The sequence below is a fragment of the Etheostoma spectabile genome, chromosome 17 (assembly GCF_008692095.1).
Source record: "Etheostoma spectabile isolate EspeVRDwgs_2016 chromosome 17, UIUC_Espe_1.0, whole genome shotgun sequence".
NCBI classification, from domain to species: Eukaryota; Metazoa; Chordata; class Actinopteri; order Perciformes; family Percidae; genus Etheostoma; species Etheostoma spectabile.
The window spans coordinates 8,499,831-8,519,884 of record NC_045749.1 but is presented as its reverse complement, the minus strand read 5'-3'; the positions used below and the strand labels follow the sequence as shown (position 1 = coordinate 8,519,884).

At 38.5% G+C, this 20,054-nt stretch overlaps 1 protein-coding gene across 2 annotated transcripts in view; it reads left to right on the top strand.

The window, feature by feature from the left end:
* rgs7a (regulator of G protein signaling 7a) overlaps positions 1-20,054 on the top strand; it is a 50,710-nt gene that overhangs the window by 28,421 nt on the left and 2,235 nt on the right. For both annotated transcript variants that reach the window (XM_032540902.1, XM_032540901.1), the window contains exons 3-17: positions 1,048-1,144; positions 3,859-3,909; positions 11,101-11,207; positions 12,128-12,179; positions 13,076-13,140; positions 13,437-13,513; positions 13,744-13,825; positions 14,777-14,851; positions 15,004-15,102; positions 16,265-16,326; positions 16,801-16,911; positions 17,055-17,180; positions 18,632-18,818; positions 19,111-19,200; positions 19,991-20,027. In XM_032540902.1, coding sequence (XP_032396793.1) covers positions 1,048-1,144; positions 3,859-3,909; positions 11,101-11,207; positions 12,128-12,179; positions 13,076-13,140; positions 13,437-13,513; positions 13,744-13,825; positions 14,777-14,851; positions 15,004-15,102; positions 16,265-16,326; positions 16,801-16,911; positions 17,055-17,180; positions 18,632-18,818; positions 19,111-19,200; positions 19,991-20,011 — 1,302 coding nt within the window. In that variant the 3' untranslated portion in view covers positions 20,012-20,027. The remainder of the gene's footprint in view (positions 1-1,047; positions 1,145-3,858; positions 3,910-11,100; positions 11,208-12,127; positions 12,180-13,075; positions 13,141-13,436; positions 13,514-13,743; positions 13,826-14,776; positions 14,852-15,003; positions 15,103-16,264; positions 16,327-16,800; positions 16,912-17,054; positions 17,181-18,631; positions 18,819-19,110; positions 19,201-19,990; positions 20,028-20,054) is intronic.

Below are 20,054 nucleotides of genomic sequence, written 5' to 3'. Positions count from 1 at the left end.
TATATATATATATTATAATATATTAAAAGCTCAAAGCTGAGCACAGATCAAGACGGCACAGTTTGAGCAAACGTTTGAATAAGACCATTAGGTTGCAGTTTGGGATTTAGGAATCTGTTTGATGCTTTTAATTCCATCAGAATGTTTAAAATAAATCTTGTCCAAAAAAAATGGAATCTGAAGATCCCCAATAAATACCTCTTAGTACAGAAAATCCTTCACAAGTGAAGGGAAATGAAGCAACCCATTTGGTATGCTTGTTATTGTGTGCCTGTTTGTGTAGCACAAATTAGTGGGTTGCCAGGATGTTGAACTCTGTGTACATATTTTCCACGGGTATATTTTTACACCGAGGGGGGAGTTTGGGGAGATCTCTTGGCCTCCAATCCGACTGACGTATCGGGGCCGTGCTCTACTCTGCTTTGCTCCCTTCTGTGCCTTCTTGGAAATATGGCAGCCTTTGTTTTGCGCTGCCAGGCCCTCGAGACAACTCCCAGTACATTTGTCTCAGTGGCATGTGCAAACAAATGCTTGCATGTTTTCATGTGTGTCTATTCACCATATTGTTGGCTGTTGTTCCTGAGCAACTTTTGCTTCAAATTTGTAACTCAGTCAATGCTGAACACAAAACATGTGTGTCTTTTGAGTGACATTATGAATTTTTGTTCTCTGCTCTGAAAAGTTTGGAAGTGTAGCTACTTTGGGACACGAATATACTGTGATGGATCATGACAAGAAACGTCATTACTAGACTTCCTAAATTCAATAACCTAGCTGTTGCAGAATTCAATACATGCAGCTTACTCGAAGTTTGATGTGAGAAATGACACAAATCCGAGAGATTTGTCAAAGGAGAGGCAGAAATATGACATTGATTGCTAGTCACTAACTTTCTCGTTTCCCTGAGAGATGGTTGAACCACACAGAACTTGTTTAACTTTTTCTGTATTGCACATAAATAACTTACTGATGCAAGTTGATAAAAAAAAAAATCTCTCTTGTTCTCCCTCCCTCCTCTTATCTCCCCCACTGTGCCTATGTATCCAGATGGAGGAAGTAATAGCACGCATGCAGGATGACAAAAATGGCATTCCCATCCGAACAGTGAAAAGTTTTCTAACCAAGATCCCCAGTGTTTTTTCAGGTAAGGCTTTTATCTCTCTGCTCTTTTCGGTTGTGCTCTTCTACTCTCTTCTCTTCCTCTCCTCCACTTGGCTCCCACCCACCAAGTTCCCCGACTATTACTCTTTCTGGCCAAACAAAACGCTGAAAGTATTTAGAGAGTTATCAATTTTGCATTTCACACCGGCACTGACAGAATATCAAGAGAATCATAATGGATTTCTGAGCTGTGCAACCTAAGAATCCATGCTGGAGTGATACTCCATAAGAGATTATTTAAGGTAAATAAGATATTCAAAAGCTTAAAGGAGTGAGGCCATCATCACTCTCATGCATTATTTACTGCAATATTAACTTACAGTATTAAACTTACAGTATCAAATTAAAATGTAAACGCCAATAAAAGGGAGACTTTTACAATGCAACAGTGTCAAAATCTTGATAAATATTAAGGATTTCTAAAAGTCTATGGAAGCACTTCAAATTTGCGAGATTTTGAGAAGTGCTCCTTCCTAAAAAATTGTGCAAAAATCTCCTTTTTGCATGATTTTGTCTCAGTGCATTAACAATGTCAAACCCACCACCAGTCACCCTTACTGCTTAGTAAGGCCTCGATAATACTCGGGAACGGACGGCCAGCTGAAGACCCACAAGTGCATAGTAAGTCTGTTTATACTATCCGCTTGGAGGACGTGTTCCACACATGCACAGTACACTGCTACTCTACCGCTTGGTAGCGGAGTAGCTGCACGGACATGTCCACACATAAACACTCTGTGTCAACACAGAGGCTATGCTTATAACCTTTGATGACGAAATTATGTCACACGGACATCGGTGGACCCTTGTGGAAGTGCACAGTATAATTAATAAGGGCAGTGCTTGGCTTGACATATCCAGGTTCTTTTTGACATGAGTGACTAAGTTGAGGTTGAAAGGTTGGCAGTTAGCACCGACACACAGACACAGATAAATTGAAATAGCTAACTTTAGCTTTAGTGACGTTAGTGAAACAATGACGACGCTTTGGGCATTTAAAGGGCAGCTGATGCACAGTTCTTTTTTTGTGGTTTGTTTTCTTTTTCATGCCAAGTCCACTACACAGTGTTTTTTTTAGACTAAAGCAGTGGAAGGCTATATTGATTAATGATTTTACATCTGGCCAAGCAACATCTGTTTGGACCCATTTTTTTTTTTATATGATTATTTTTTGGGCTTTTCCACCTTTAATTGATAGTACAGCTAGGTGAGAAAGGGAGAAGACATGTCAGACTTGAACCCTGGACCTCTGCGGCATAAGCCTCTCAGTATATTTGCGCCTGCTCTACCCACTAAGCCAACCAACCCATTTCTGTTCTGCCTTTTTGTCATTATACAATCAATACAGCTGTCAAATGGCTACAGTGGCTACGATTGTGGGATTTTTACCGTTTACAGTATATTCTAACATTAAACATATTTTTCTCCTCATACTTTTTGCTGCAGTAATAATTTGACATCATTGGGATCATTAATTGTTGTTGTTATCACTAATCGCTCTGTTCTTATTAAAGTCATATTCTGATGCGTACACACACACACACACACACACACACACACACACACACACACACACACACACAATCTATGGGCATCAAAATGGAGAACAGCCTTGTTAGAGGATTACCTTACACATCTCATTTAACCTCTCTACAGACTTCTCTTAGAAAATGGGTCAACTTTGATAGTGTGAAATTGGGGTTGTATTAATGTCAATTCATGGAAAATCCCATCTTGTTATGAGGGTGCGGGAAAGCAAAGGGGTGCAGTGAAGACAAAATCCAGACAGACAGAAAGATAGCTTGATCGACAGCCACAGGCACCGACTGTCTCTCTGCATGAATTCCCTCATGTCTCCATTTCACACCTTTTTCCAGCCATCTGTGGCTCTCATCTCTTCAACATACCTTCACCTGACAGCATGAAAGACTGTAATAATATCTTAGAAAATATATATTTAGCTAAAGTGCCAATGTCACATGTTGTAGGGTGTGAAAACATCCAGCGGATGCTGTTGTGTTTTTCTGAGATGTGAAAATGATTCAGATGGGGAAGATCCATTTAAAACTTGGATGTTCAAACAAGATAAAACGGAAGACATGATTCACAAGTCATCCCTAGACCTTATCTCAAAATGTTTGATGATTGAATGATCAGTTTGAAAAAAAATTATATACACATACAGTACCTTGCCTTTTCTTCTGCTCAGTTTTACATTTAAATGCATTTTTCCTCCCCTCAGGCCATCTTCTGACCTGTTTACAGTTTTAGTTTATTACAGTTGGAAGTGTCTGATGTGAGGCATTGACTCATTAAATGATTGCAATTGCCAACTGCAACGTCTATGATCTGACTGAGTCAGACAAATTGTGGTGTTACTGTACACAATAGATGCTTCATTGTGCTATTGTACCTTTCTGGTCATTTATAATGGACTACAGCCAAAGAGAGCTGGCTTGAAGAGGGTGTCAGAAAAGAAAATTTGGTAATGGATGGCCTATTACCCACCCACATGGTGTAAGGCGAGAGAAATTGGTATGCACTGTGATTATGTGGGGAGGTGGGTAGGGTTAAGAGTGTCATTGTTTTCCCTTTTATTTGCATCTATATGCAAAAAAGAGCAGCAGTTTCAGCATACAGTGAATATATTAGATATCATATCAGTGATTCATATTTATGTCCTTTCTCTCATTTCAGGTTCTGAAATTGTACAGTGGATGATCAAGAATCTGGATATTGAAGATCAAGGTAAAGGGTTGATGGATATTGTCTAGCAAGAGAGGTTGAGTTGCAGGGGGCGTGGGTAGGCATAGACGTGAGGTGAACATACTGTAGCCTAACTAAGATGAAAGGGACAGGTGTGTGCAGTTGTTGTAAAAAACAAGGGAAGCTAGATAATGCATTTTGGCCGCTGAATTGGCCTCTTTAACAACACGGTCAGCAGTTGGAGCAGCAGCAGTGGATCTGACACATAGCTCATGGAGGCAATTTAATTAGCGCGCAGTTGCCACAATTAACGTCAAAAACCTGATGATTTAGAATCATTAGGTTTAAAGTTTTATTAGCTAAGTGTCAAATGATTCCAGAGATAGTTGACCGTACATCCATGGATCCATTTCAAACAGGAACTGCTAATAGCTAACTCGGTGCAGTAAAGGTGCCAATGTGCCAAAATATTATAGACAGTTAAAGAAAAATATAAAAAATTACAGCTTCCTCTTCTTCTTTACAGTTTATTGGTAGTTGGGAAACCAACTTAGGTTTCCCAACCGCCAATGCCTGCCGTGCATTACCGCCACCAACTGGACTGGAGTGTGAACAAAATATATATAGCCTACTATAATTCTCTTTACTAAATCAATTTATCTAAGAAACTTAATAATCATGTAATATACCTTGCCTGCTGTTCCCAAAAAATCCCTGACCGTAAAAAGTTGAGGTGGTTTGCCTTACGAAGGATATTAGTAACCTATGTGTTCAGCCGTTTCAGGCTGGTTACAGTGTGAGCATTTTCCAGATGAATCTTTGCCTATTTTATGTAATGAATAATTGAGACCAGTATGACAGATTCCAAAATTTTTACCAAAGGGATGATAGTTTCTTCACTAAATTTGAAGCACATCTTTTGGACTATGCGCCTCCATGAAGATGTTCTGACTTATTATCCTGATGTATATTGAGGTTTACACATGGCAAGGGGACATATATAGGCTAAAAACAGAGCTCAAGTTGTAGCCCACAGCTAGCAAACTAATGTTTACTAACTCCATGGCAACATTAAACTTCCTGCTTACATCCACCAAACATCCTCCCAAGCGGTAAACCCATCATCTACAATAATCTTTGTGTCTTTTCTTAATTGATGGCAATGTTAATTTAAATGCTAAATTGTATATAATTATTAGAATTGGTTATACTGTATATTTTCAAGCTTGCTGGGGGTTCTCAGGGAAACATGAGAGAAGAAGATCAGAAAGGCTTATTGTACAATTTTAAATTTAGATTTATTTTATTCATAAAAGAGGAATACCTATGTGTCTTTATGGAATTATGTGTACCTTTACTTACTGTAACAAAGCTAAGCTAACCTGGGCTCAACACAAAGGCACACAGCTACCAAGGCTAACTTAGCTTGTTACATTAATCGCCCTGTCTCCTGAGGTGTCAAAAGTATTCACATTCATTACTGAGGTAGAAGTATAGACACTAGGGTTTAAAAAGATTTTTTTTGTAGAAGTATCTACTCAAGCAAAAGTGTAAAAGTACTGGTTTCAAAACTGCTTAAACTATAAAAGTATAAGTAATTTAATAGGGAAAAAATAATATGAATAGGTTTTTTTGAATAGGCAAGTTTGACTCCGTTCTGGAGCAGACCCGCAGATGTTCCGCAACTGGTGGAAATTGGGGGTAACCCTGGATTTCCACCCACTGTGAAACGGCTGTGGATCGGCGTCCGTCAATACCCACCAGGTCTGGATTTGTTGTAGAATGGCTGCGGCCATGACTGACAGCTGAAGTCCCAAGGACCCTTTAGATCTCGTGAATTCATGTAGAATAGAACCGAAAAACTAACAAAAGTTTGTTTCCATCCAGAGGATGAGCAGACGTTCCGCAACCGGTGGAAATTGGGGGTTACTCCTAAATAAAGTAGAATGTGCCGGATCATATTTCCCTGCACTACACCTTGAAAACACAGCACATAGTTGTTTCCCCTCTATTCCTCCGAATGGAAACAAACTGTTGTGGGTTTTGTGGTTCTATTCTACATGAATTTGCGAGATCTCGTGGGTCCTCAGCTGTCAGTCATGGCTGCAGCCATTCCGTAACAAATCCGGACCTGGTGGGTATTGACGGACTGCGGAGCACGGAGCCGACACGCAGAGCTGATCTGCAACCGTTCTGCAACCGGTGGAAATTAGGAGTTAGATGTCTTTTGGGTCATTTTTGCAGAATGTTTTGCAAGTGTAACTTTTTGTCATTATATTTGTATCACAATTCACGTCATTACACATCATTATAATTTACCATATTTCTAAAGCCAATTGGTTTATCTGGCATAGAATTCATTGGAATTAACTGCCTACTGTGTTCAGGGTGGCCCAGACTTGATTTATTAGCATGCATAAATGTGCGGTCCAGACACCTCACTAAGGGATTGCAAAAATTGAGAGGATAAATGTGAATGAGGAGCCACAGGTTACCATGATCTACATCTTTGTGGACGCTGCATATACTCCTTTAGTTAGTTATTCATTAGTGATCTTAAAACTGACCGGATCTGTTTTTCTGCAAAAAACACAGAAAAAAGCATTTTAACACATTGAACCGCTTTGGTACCAGCATGATTTATTCTTTACAGGGACATGAGTATCCCTAACATATCACGGATAAACATTCATAAGGCCAATGTAAATCATACAAAAAATACTTTTTAACTTTACCTCTGGTCTCATATTTACTAAACGCAGACATTTTCTGCAGTTTCAAAAGTAGGCCTTATCCAGTTGATAGCCTGTTTCTCTGTGGTTACAGAGCAAACAGGAACTACTAGAAGCTATTTCTGCATGACTCTGCATTTGCACCAAAATGTAAATATCAAGCTTAAAAGATAGGACTTAGTGTAGCTGTGTAACTCACTGACTAATTGTTACACTTCCTGTTTACATCACCCAAAGCATGATGGGAACTCTGGTGGAAAAATCTTAAAATATGTTCATCCCATAAGACAAAGAAAAACAAACAGAAGTGACAGAATGCATGGAAACTATTTTTTGTTTTGCATTTTCAATATACTGTATGGCATGCATACAGTAAGATTACAGTAACAATTGCATAAGGTTGTTAATGAAGGAAGTGAAAATCCAGCAAAAACAGCCTTAGGTTCAAAGGGGTTAATGGACTATGAACTAATTTACTCACCGTATCACTAAGGCAACAGCATGAATTAGCTTTGCTGTATTATCATTTCAATTAGGCAAGCAGGGTTGTAAAAACCAAATCAGCTCCAACATCAGTCTGCTGCTCGTCTGACCTTGGACCTGACTGAAAATAATTCCCTCTCCCAGGGGTGTAATTAGATCATGTTATTGATAAAATAAATAGTATGGTATTGTAAATCCATTAGATATACATCAGGCCTGTCTGTAAAATATATGGTAAATACTCAAAATATAATATTGAAAAAAATGCTCCAAAAACATACATACATACATACAATAGAATTGTTTTACTGCTTAATTTTCAGTTGAACACAAGAAGGTAGACATAAGAAAAAAGTAGACAACTTGTATAAAATAACATGACGTAGGGGTTGGTTTTCCTCCTGTGCTCCCCAATATTTTGAGTCACCAGCCACCTCTGATATACACATAGTACATTTATAAATACAGCAGTAATTTAGTACATAACAATTTAGATCCCTGTGGGGGGAATACAGTTGTCAAACAGCAACAATAAAAACATTTAACATGACTAAACAACACTAGATAAATTAAACAGTCAAATGTATTACAACAGGACATCGACAAAAAACTGTCAAGCAGTCAGTGAGTGTGTACCCATGTGTTATTAAGGATGTGCATTGCATATGTAAGAGCACCTAATCTGTTCAGTGGAACACTAGATGGTAAAATGATCTCTGAGGGAAGACATCAGCATGGAAAGGCTTCATACTGTTCTGCATAATGGCTCTGGTCTTCTCCTCCAACTTCTTTTAAACCTCCTTCTCATCAGACTCAAGAGTCACTCTTGCAGTAAAACCCTTTAAATTATCTTTTTCAGTCTCCTGAGATCACCCCTCTGTACACTGCTACTCTAGTATACAGATGTATAAAAGACTGTAACTTAACTAAAGTGTGGATCTATGAAATAGTGTCATTATTATTTCACCAGTCTTCTAATAGTTCAGTTGCACATTTGCACAGTATAATTTTACTATCTACTACTCCTCAGATGATTAAAACTAGTTATGGAACAAGTATTAAGATCATTTATTTAGATAAAAGTACCAAATACAACAACCTAAATACAACCATAATACAACAATCTAAAAATACAAAACACAAATACAAACCTAAAATATCTAAGTATTTCATAACCCAGTAGTATGCTTTTTTTGAAAAGTAACTTGAAACTAAATACACAATATTTTCTTGTAAAACACAATAGAGTAGAAGCATGAAGTAACATACAATAGAAAGTACAGTAGGCTACTTGAGTCCTTTCCACCATTTAAGCAAAGATTCTTGATCATCTAAACATCTCCAAACAGTGCATTCTGTACAGTGCAAACAATAATAATAAATAGAAAACTGCAAATACTGAAATCTCTTGCATTGTCTTTAGATCAAGCTCAGCTGGAAGAATACTCCCACACTCCACTTGGCAGGGCTCCATACTGCTGGGTATTTGGCACCGAGCTGGTAATATGATGAAATCAAAGGGTGTTTTCCCCCCGGACTCCAAGGCCGGCCTGTCTTGACAACTTGACTAATTCCAGTCCAAGGTTTAGCCAGCTATAAAGCTTATAGAAAAGCCTGCCATATGTAAAAGGGAAGCCCGAAGTTCCCTAGCTACCAGGAATTGCTCTTTATAGACTCGTACAAGCAACAACAAAACAATTTGGGTTTATCTTTTCATCCCTGAAAACCCTCATTAGTTTTAGTTATTATTTTGGGCCAATCATACTGTATAGTTTCTATATGAAAATAAAGTAAATCTTTGTATGGATACTAAATTAGCACTTGCAGTTTAGCTTGATCTAACTGGCTGTAGTCACCTTTTAAAATGTGCTAGGTGATTTGCTAAACTTAAAATTAGCAAAAATAACAGACTTTGCAGACAATGCAGGGGGGTGTAGAAAAATCGTTTACTATGTGTGGGCATGACAATTAACATTCATCGTTAAAGCACCATCAGAAAACCCCAGCTTCACTTCGACAAAAGCAGAGAGACTGAGCAAACAGGTGACAAAATGATTGAAGAATAAGAGACAGTAAGCTCTAACTGCACTGACCCAGATGTCATTTTCCATGCTTTGCTGACTTTACTTTTATCTGACATTCATCTCGTCTGAGATAACAATCCAGAAAATTAAATGTTTTAATCGATAATGAGTAAAATCATATATGGATCTTGAGTGGATTTTTGCTTGTAAATGTCTGTCTTCTTGAATTGCCCTGCATTTTGTGGACAGAAGCAAGAAACAAGCCTAGAATGTCCATGTAGCTCTTTGACAGAAAGTACTCTTTCTTCTTCTGGTTAAATAACACACCAACATATTATATATACAGTATATATACGTATATATACTGTATATAGCCTCTGAGTGTGTAATAATATTGCTGTAAAAATAGCGCAGTTGATAAGGAGGAAGGTACTGTATGTGTTTATAAGTAAACCGGTTTAAATAACGTATGACTCATAATTTATTAATAAATCACAGACACACACACACATACTGTACCTGCATATCCGCATCCTGACCTCTCAAAGCTGTGACAATCACCTCAGTACTAAAGGAAAAGCCAATCTATATTTATCTCTCTCACGCACACACACACACACACACACACACGCACACACGCTCTGTGTGGCTATGTGTGTGTGTGTGTGTGTTAGAGAGCGACAAAGCAGAGATGTGAATATTTTATGCATGCATACAGCGTAAGCTCCTGTTAAAGCATCCATAACTCTGCATATTTAGACTATTTCAAGCAATTTAACCTTTATGTCTGTTAGCTTAATAGTGTTTTACAGTAAGATCACAGTTTTCTGCTGGATTCCTCTGGGCTTTACACTAAACATTCAGTAAATAACCAAGGCACTTTACATGGCAGAAATAGACCAGGACACGACTGTATGAAACATGTATATACTGTTTTCTATACCGTTCATAATGACCAAAAAAAGTCACAAACAATTGTCAACAAACAATTCTAAACATGAATAATAGATGTCAACACCATGAAGCATAACACCAGGAGATTTGACTGACGAGTTCCGTCTTACTGGCTGAAGGTGGGCTAATCAGCCTCCCGTCGTGCTGTGTGGTTGGATCGAAGACGTGCCTATTCTTCTATTAGAGCAGCAACTTCATATTCTGGTCCATGGTGTTCATTCTGGCCATTTTGTCAAAAACAAATTTAAAAGGTGAATAAAGTTAAATAGCTTCTGTGATAATAAACACAGTATGCTGCCTGAGGATCTGTGATGAGGAACTATTGATTGCAGGATAATCAAATAGTCTTCTTTAATTGAAAGAGTGGGATCTTAAAGCAGGTTTATCTTTTAATTCCTCAGTATAAACTGAATAAAGATCAATCAGAATTTATATTACAGGCCTTATTATCCTGATCCTTAAAGCTTAAACCTTATTTGTTCTTGCGAAGCGTTAGATGATGAGGTTGATACCACTCTTATATCAGTTTATATAAGGCTACATAAGTCAGCAGTCGCTTAGCTTAGCACAAAGACTGGAAATGAGGAAACAGCTTGGCTGTCAAATGGTAAACTATACCCAGCAGCACCTGAAGCTCACAAAATTACATTCCTATCTAATTTGCCTGATTTCCAAATTTGACGTTTCATGGGAGTTTATGTGTCAGACTTCTTTCCCCACGAGTATGCAAATAAACATATTTTGACATAGAACTCATTTTTGGGCTTTTCAGTTCTTACTATATCTCACTCTTTTAGAATGTTTTTTTTAACAAATTTCCTTTAGAGCACAGAATAACCATTTAATATCTGCAAGACAGTTGAATTAAACTTGTAAAAAGACAAAACCGTTCTGCCCACAGCCATTTTATTTAACACTCCCAAAACAAGCTGAAGTATTTGTGACTGTTTTATGAAAATAAAGTTGTATGTGCTGTTGAACAATACTACTGGGAAAACTGAATAAGTTGTAAATTGACTTTATATCTGTGTTTTTTCCAGTGGAGGCTCTTCACCTAGGAACTCTGATGGCTGCACATGGTTACTTCTTCCCCATCTCAGACCACGTCCTCACTCTCAAAGATGATGGCACTTTCTATAGGTTTCAGGTAAGAATAGTAATGCTCTGATTTGTTTTTGTGTTGAAGGATCTTATAAAATCTCTATTAGTCTCTATTATTAGTATTATTATTATCAGTGGTACATTACAGTAATGTTTAAAAATAGACCAACTGTAAGAACAAACCCTTCACATGGATCATTTTTTAAACAGGCTATACCATATATGTCATCATAAAAATGTTCTATTATATAACAGATTTAATTCAGAGTCCAGAATGATATGATACAGGTTTTTCGTAGCTTTCATAGAGAAAAATTACAAATATATTCTGTAATTTTATATAAAACAGCTATAGCTCATTCCTTGCTGTTGAAAATAAAGTACAAAAATCCCTTTACACATGACAAATTTCCAGCTCTAAAAGCTGCAGTCATGATAGAACTTTTGAAGTGCCTCTGTGTGATATGCTAGAGTCAAAACAGTGATTAGGAGTTGTTCCACATGGTGCTCCCTAATTCTCCATAATACAGGTTCTCACTCTGAATGTCAATAGTGGGATTGACAGTTTAAGTGATTTTGCACCCACAAGCTCCCGTGAGTGTGCAGCACAGAACCTAATGAAGTTAATCAATGCCTATGGCTGTTTTGGGTTGTATGTAGCATTGCGCTTTAGGTGTAATTGGTTTTCATCTGAAGCCAGTCCAATCCATACAGTGATGCCCGAGGAGAGTTAAGATTTGCTCTCAGTGCTTGCTGAAAGGAGCTTATGTGCTTTAGATGTTATGCTGAGCCCATTATACAACAAAATGTTTTATTGTGACAGATGCAGGGCTGTGCCTGTGTGCCCACTTTGCATGGCAGTGCATCCTTTGATTCAAAACACAATGTGGCTAGCTGAACTCTTTCAAAGTTTTTTTATTTATTTTTTTAGGTTTTGTTTCTTAATGACCTGTTTTTCCCTTTTAGACTCCATACTTTTGGCCATCAAACTGCTGGGAACCAGAAAACACAGACTACGGTGAGAGAGCTGTTCTAGTCTTATTTAGGAGTAATGATTCAGATTGTTTATGTAGTGCATTTGTCCAATTTTCTGTGGGTGTTACCAACAGTTCAAAAGATTAAACACACATAATACGAGTGCAGTATGTAGAAATTATGTAAAAACATAAACTCACATTTTGTTTTTGATGCTTGGACAACAGTTAGAATCAGTTAAACTACAGTTGGCATGCAATAACTGTATGCTTTCTATTTTCCTCAGTCATATACTCTCTGACTGACAGACTGATTACAGTGTTTGTATGCATGCAACTGAACATTTGGCTGAAGGTCTTGACTGGTGATACAGGGATGAGCTCTTCAATGTTTATAGCAGAGCGAAGATAAACACATTCATAATGCAAAAAATGATTTGAGCAAATAGCCGCACAGCCTTGCAGGTCTTTCATTTGTTGCTTGAGTCATAGGACGAGAAAAAGGGCTAATGCTCGCTGTGAGAATAATCCTGTAAGTGCTTGGGGAAGTTAGAGTGTCTCAGATATAGCAACTGATTCACATGAATGCTGCCCTTTAATGAAAACAGTGTAATGGCATAATGAAGCTTCCACATAATGATCAGTTAACAAAGGGATGAAGGGATGATGATAGTACAGGAAGAAATCAAAAGTCAAATCCACAAACACACACACACACACACACACGCACACACACACTCACGCAGGCATGCATGCACGCACACTGTAACAGGCGCTCAGAAACCATGCACAGCCGATGACCTTTGTGATTTGTAGGCCAGTTTAAATGTTCAGTTGAGAGGATTAAATGAGTAAATGCAGGGCCACTTAAGGCTGTTAAAACCCAGCTGAGATCCCGTTATCCCTCTATTACCAATCTCTCTGTCTCTCTGTCTCTCAGCTGTTTACCTCTGCAAAAGAACAATGCAAAATAAAGCACGTCTGGAGCTTGCAGACTATGAAGCGGTAAGTGAAAGAGATGGTTTTCTGTCAGCACTCCCATCTTCACATATCTGTTCATACTGACACTAAGGACATTTGTTTTCCTGTGTGCCACAGCATCATTTGTACCTTTCCTTTCACCTGAGCTATTAAATGAATCATTGGGTTACTCAGGGTTTTTTTCTCATTCTATGTGAGCAGGGATCATTAAAGACGGTGTACAGCCGTGCACTCAACACATCATGCGCAGAAAACGTAATCAGCCCAGATCCCTCGAAAACCTTTTATTCCCCATTTCTTGTTCTTTGTTTTACTTGCAGGAGAGCTTAGCAAGGCTACAGAGAGCTTTCGCCAGGAAATGGGAGTTCATTTTTATGCAAGCAGAAGCACAAGCGAAGTAGGTTTCTATAAGAACCACACACGCATTGAGCCATTGAGTGAGTCCTCTTACACTCTCATTCTGACATGATTTAAAGTGGTTTACTACAACTTGCTTGTAATTACCAGCACACAACTTCACAGATGAGCTGCACATTAAACATGGGATGGAGTAAATGCATAATACCTGTGTTGGAATAAGCTACATGCTCTGTAAAAACAGTTCTGAACTCCCTTTTTGTTCCTCAGAGTGGATAAGAAAAGAGACAAAATTGAGAGGAAAATTCTCGACAGTCAGGAAAGAGCATTCTGGGACGTGCACAGACCAGTGGTGAGTGAAATTACTGATGTTGTCGTCATCGTCACCTTTGCTGTTACCGATATAAATGCTGACATTATCAACATCATCTTAATTGTTCCTGCAAAAGTGAATGATATTGAAAAAGTAATTTCGCACTGATCACTCTGCACCACACACACTCAGAATCAAAATGACATGCTGTAGATATAATTTGTTCTCTCTGGGCTATTTTAATCCATCCCACACATTTCACAGGCAGTGGCGATGCATCAAAGCAATAATTTTTTTTAAATGTTATGCATTTCATGTAGTTTATGCATAAGCTAATGCATGAATGGTGTAAAGAGGTGAACACATTGTAAATCTTCCCGCGTGTATTCTTCTGCCATCCACATTCAATGCCACATCAATAACTGTCACAACACATCAGCTTCACTGCTGCTCTTTACCTTGTTTATACATACTTGCTTAGCATTAGCATTTATTTCCCCCTGATGTTAAAGGGTCTCCTATGCTGCGTTTCTCTGAAAGCCACTGCTCCATGCTTAATTGGAAAATAAGTTCAATTTATGCAGCTTATGAGAGCAACATAATCAATATTAATTCAAATTTCACAGTGATGGTGTCTAGCTTCTCAGCCCTGTGTTTCTGGAAGAGACCTTGATTAGGCCACTTGTTCAATCATCCAGAATTTGCTCTAGACTCTGATTTTACACTGGTTCCGGTTTACTTGTTTTGCTAGAATTAGCACATTCCATGTTTAATTAACCAGCATCTGATTGTCCCAGAAACTTCTCAAAATCACTTCCCTTTCCAGCCAAACATATTGGATCTGACTACCTTAAACTCATATTATGTTGTCAATTGCACCTTCACCGTTTGTGGCATAGCTATGCTGGAAGGGCAATGCATAAACAGCTGAAGTTGTAATAATTAAATTTAAGCTGAATTAACTGAATTTCCTCCTTACTCGTTTTACAGCCAGGATGTGTGAATACAACAGAAGTTGACATAAAGAAGTCGTCCAGAATGAAAAATCCCCACAAAACCAGAAAGGTACAGGTCACTGATGCAACTTTCTTTTAAGGTCAAAGTTGATATTTACACTGTAACACAGACATACACAGCAGGCCTAATCTTCCTTGATGTGCTTGGCAGCAGCTATAAGGCTATAACTAGTATTTTAACACTGTTTTTTGTTGCCTCAGTCTGTGTATGGGCTGCAGAATGATATCCGTACCCACAGCCCAACCCACACCCCTGCCCCAGAGGCCAAGCAGCCAACAGAAGAAGAACTACAGGAACAGGTTAGACCTGCAGGCGGTGCTCTACTATTAAAGATAGGATTTTTAACGATTTGAAGTCAATGTTAGCATAGTCTATAGCCACGACGCTCCACTTCCGGGATTGCATGTTGCCACCGTAAATTCCATTGGATTTCACTCCTTTTGTTACCTTCCACTTTCTTTGTGTTGGTATTTTAAACTCAGGTGGATTTATGAGGACTATGGTTAACTGCTCCTCAGATCTCTGCAGGGTTAATTAAGACAGTTACCTAGACTATCTGTCCAATCTGAGTTTTCTGTTGCACAAATTCCAGGGCATGAAGTTAACTTTTTTGACCTGTCACTTTTTTGCCTCATAAAGGTGACAGGTCGAAAAACAGGAATTGATGTGTCTCTACGAGCCTACTCGTGGACATTGCACCGTCATCACATGATGTAGCAGGGGGGCCGGGCTGGGACACACAATGATAGTTTGATAAAGTACTTTAACTTACCATTACAGCTTCAATAATGTAGCTGTCCTCGATTTAGGTCATCCTGTACATCTCATCTGCGGTTTTTCCAGTGATGCGGGCCCCTGATTGGTCTGGGCCAGTAAGCAATTGCGTACTCTGCATACCGCTGGTTACGCGTCGGAATCACTCAATTGTCATTGGCTACCTGCCAATGTGGCAGGTAGATTGACAGAGTTACCCGCCAATTGCAAAATTCACCTGCATTTGGCTGGTGGGAGGGTGTTAATTTCATGCCCTGTTCACAACCACAACAACTTTTGAACGTAGGCCACACGTTCAACCAAAACAAGTTTCTTCCCGAGGCTATTTTGCAGCAGCGCCCTGGCTCCGCTCGGCCTTTAGCACCGCCCAAGAAAATTCTCCTACTAGCCAGACCCTCCTCCTTAGCGCTGTGAAGGAAGGTCTGGCAAAAGTGAGACTAATGCGAGCACTCAAATTGTAATTAAAGTTCTTATTTGTTACCTGTAACTTTATAGTTAGATTGTTTTTGGTATTAAATAATTACACTGAGTATCTTTAAATGTAGTACAGTTTTAAGGGCACACATAAAGTCAAATTATAAAAAATATGTTACAGTGGGTGTGTTAACTATGTCCTTACTTTTGTACTAAATTCTTGTGAATTTGTGGAGACTGATGTATGGTAATTGTTATCTGCTATGGTTTCAGATCACCTATTGGCAATTACAATTAGACAGGCATCGACTGAAAATGTCCAAAGTGGCGGAGAGGTGAGCAATGTTATTTGTGTCTTTATTCAGTTTAGCCATTGATTTGTTTATTGAGCATTTAAATGGCCTGACATGGCGTAGAGTTAAGAGCTCAGGTGACCTTGGAGAGTGATTGGGCCCAGACAATTCCTCAAGTGGGTGTCAGCGCTGACGATACCAGATACTGGATGGCACACAAAGTGTCAATTTGTCAGTTCCTTCACTTACAAGAGAGGAGCATTCAGCAAAGCATTCTCTACTCTTGTGTCCCAGAACAGGGTCAGTCCCGCTTGTCTGGCTTTCAATCTAAAGGAGGATTTCACCTCGCCTTTCGTTAATTAAATCTTACAAATAGTTCAGCTCATTCATAATGACTCACAGAAAAGTACGAAGCAGATGTGATAACTAGATTATAATATATGTTAGATTTCCACCAGTGATACAGATTCCTGTCATTAATACTACATGCTCTTTGTTTCTCCTAAAAAAAAACAGTTTGCTGGCCTACACAGAGCAGTATGTCGAATACGACCCCTTCCTCACGCCTTCAGATCCATCCAACCCATGGATCTCAGATGATGCCACACTCTGGGAGCTAGAAGCCAGGTGGGTGCATGTCTCCAGAGAAAGAGCAAAATAGATGTTTGTATGGATACTAATATAATTAGATGATATATTGTTATATGCATTTTGTTGCACACATACTTCGTGAGTGAAAGAGAAGTTGTGTTTTGTGTGTCCTCCTGCAGTAAGGAGCCAGGCCAGCAGAGGGTAAAGAGGTGGGCTTTTGGCATCGATGAGGTTCTCAAAGATCCAGTGGGGAGAGAGCAGTTCCTCAAGTTCCTGGAGTCTGAGTTCAGCTCAGAGAATCTCAGGTACTCACAAACATGCAGGCTTGAACTAACCCTAAAGCCTCGATCAATATTTTTGACTGCATAAATATGAATATATAATCAAATGCAAACCAAAATAAAAAATTACAAAAGGATGTTTTTACTGCCATGTTTGCTGATGCAAATATATACAGTATGTTACGTCATCATTTGTATAGTTTAATCTCTTGCAATTCAAGTTGAATAAGATTATCACGTTTAATATGTAATATCTACAAAGCAACCAGTGCTCACAGCTGTAAAATAAGTGTAGTACAAAGTACATTTGTCTCTGAAAAAATGTACAGTATGAGTAAATGAACTTACTTTCTACCGCTCCGGATTAGTCAACATACTGTAGCTGGTAAGATAGCAGGATCTAGTCATGTGTTTTGTTTTGAATTACGGACTGTGCCATTATCTGTAATTGTCCTGTGTCGAATTACCACCCTTACAGCTGCCTGAACATTTGCAAATTGTACCCTCAACCACAAACCCTAAAAAGCCTAAAATAAATGGTTAACCTTCGTGGGACCAACTTTTGTTCCCACATAGGTCTCCACAATGTGATTGTGTGAACAGATATTTGTCCCACTGAATACACACGTAAGAGACAGTGGGGGATTTAAAGCTCTAAAAAAAACTATCCCTGTTATTATCCTGGGGCCATCACTTCTTCCATGTGTAAAAGTAACCTTCCGGTAAATTGTTTAATCAAAGCAAAGAGCAGTGGATGCATCTTTTTTAAATGTGAAACTTTAGCTGTGGCTGGAAAAACACAGGTGGGCAGGAATATTATGTTAACCAGTTTATTCATGGTAACAGGAATACTGCAGAGTATCAAAGCCTGGAAACAGCTAAATATGAGTAGAGCACCATTGTGCAGGATAGCTCCCCTGCTCCCTCTGATGGTACATGAATGTATTGTTTATGCACAAAGCTGATAAAGTGGTCAGTTTAATTGAATTAAACTGACCATTTAACATCTCAGTCAGTTGAGCATCCTTTTATTTTTCCTATAAATGAACAGATGTATCATTAACAATTAGCATATTGCTATTCATACACATATTAACTCTTTCAAACATAACTTTTTAAAATGTAACTTGCTGCATCTTACTGAAACTGTCCAGTATTGCTAAGTGTCCGTGCTGAAGTGTCCCTGAGTAAGGCAAACACTTAAATTCTTCCTGCTAGGTCTACTTACCATGTATTTTTTCCTCCTGTCAAGATAATGGACCAAATTCCTTGATGTGGTATGTGTAAAATAAAAAAAAGTATGCTCTTAAAAATGAATAATTCAATTATTGGAGATTATTTTCATGAACAAAATGTGTGGATAAATACTGATTTACATAGTTTTCAGTACATGCATAAAGTTTACTATTACTTGTGCCATGTCCTATTTGTGGTCCAGAACAACTGTATCAATTACTGTTCATTTTGTTCTGTAGGTTCTGGCTAGCGGTCCAGGAACTTAAGAAACGTCCTATCAGAGAAGTTCCAACCCGTGTTCAGGAGATCTGGCAGGAGTTTCTGGCCCCCGGAGCACCTAGTGCAATCAACGTGGACTCCAAGAGCTACGACAAAACCACCCAGAATGTCAAAGATCCCGGACGCTATGCTTTTGAGGATGCACAGGTGCAAATGATACAAATACATTCAATCACATCAATACATTTCTGTGGCAGCTTATGTCCAATTTTACATTGGGCATAAGACTGAAAAGTTCAACATTTGAATGGAATGTTGTTTTTTATCTAAAACTGAATTGTACACAACTGCATTGTAATATCCTCAACCATGGCAATTTATGAATCAATCAAAACTATGTTTTGGTGGGCAGTGGAATAATTCATTTTATATTTTCAATTCACCACAACGTGTTTTCTGGCCTTTTGATACACTATTTTCATTATTTGTGTTACAACAGGAACACATCTACAAGTTGATGAAGAGTGATTCTTACAGCCGTTTTATCCGCTCCAGTGCCTATCAGGAGTTATTACAGGCCAAGAAGAAGGTAAAAAGCACATGGTGTCTTAGTTTGAAAATAAGATGATATGTGGAGAACTTCATGCACATGACAGTACCTGCTTACACTTGGTTTTGTTTGCACATACCCAGACTCTTAAGTGATGCTGAAACCTGCCTTCCTTGCACCTACAGTCAGGCCTTTTAACTTTGATCCAAGCACTTTAAGCCCATCACTGGTAATCTGTTCACATCCAAAACTTCCCGAATACAGAGGTGTATGTGGTAGAGTTGCCTAAAAGTGCAATTCAGGTCAAATAAAAAAATAAAATAAAAAAAAGCCACCTGCATGCCTGCCTTACCAATTAGGGGCATTGAATACAAAATATTACCAGAATGTGCTTCAGGTGTGGATAATAAAGCAGCTGATCAGGTCGCTTTTTAAAATCATTATGCATACCAGAGAGTCTCAGAGGCTGTCATAACAAATCATTCTTTAGTGGCATTAAGTTTAAAACCTGCTCTGTTTTATGCCTCCTACAATTTCTCCACCTTTCATTCTGGCAATGAAGATGTTGCTATTATAGTTTGGCTCTTTTTATAAACAAATCCAAAATAGATTGTGAATGCAGCACATTGGAAGTGAAGTGATTCTTTTCTAATAGCTCTACAATGATTTAGTACCCTCTCTATTCTGTTTGAGAGGTAGGCTGAACTGAAAGTACAGTTCTTGTCCATATGGCTTGCAAACTGTTGTTCTATGTATTGTAATTTATACATGCACCCCCTGAATCCTCTGCATGGTAAAACTACTTCACCGTCCTCTTTTGTCCCCACAGAAAAGTAAGAATTTGTTCTGAAGGCTCTCGATTCCAGGTAATGTCTGATACATACGGGTTTTAA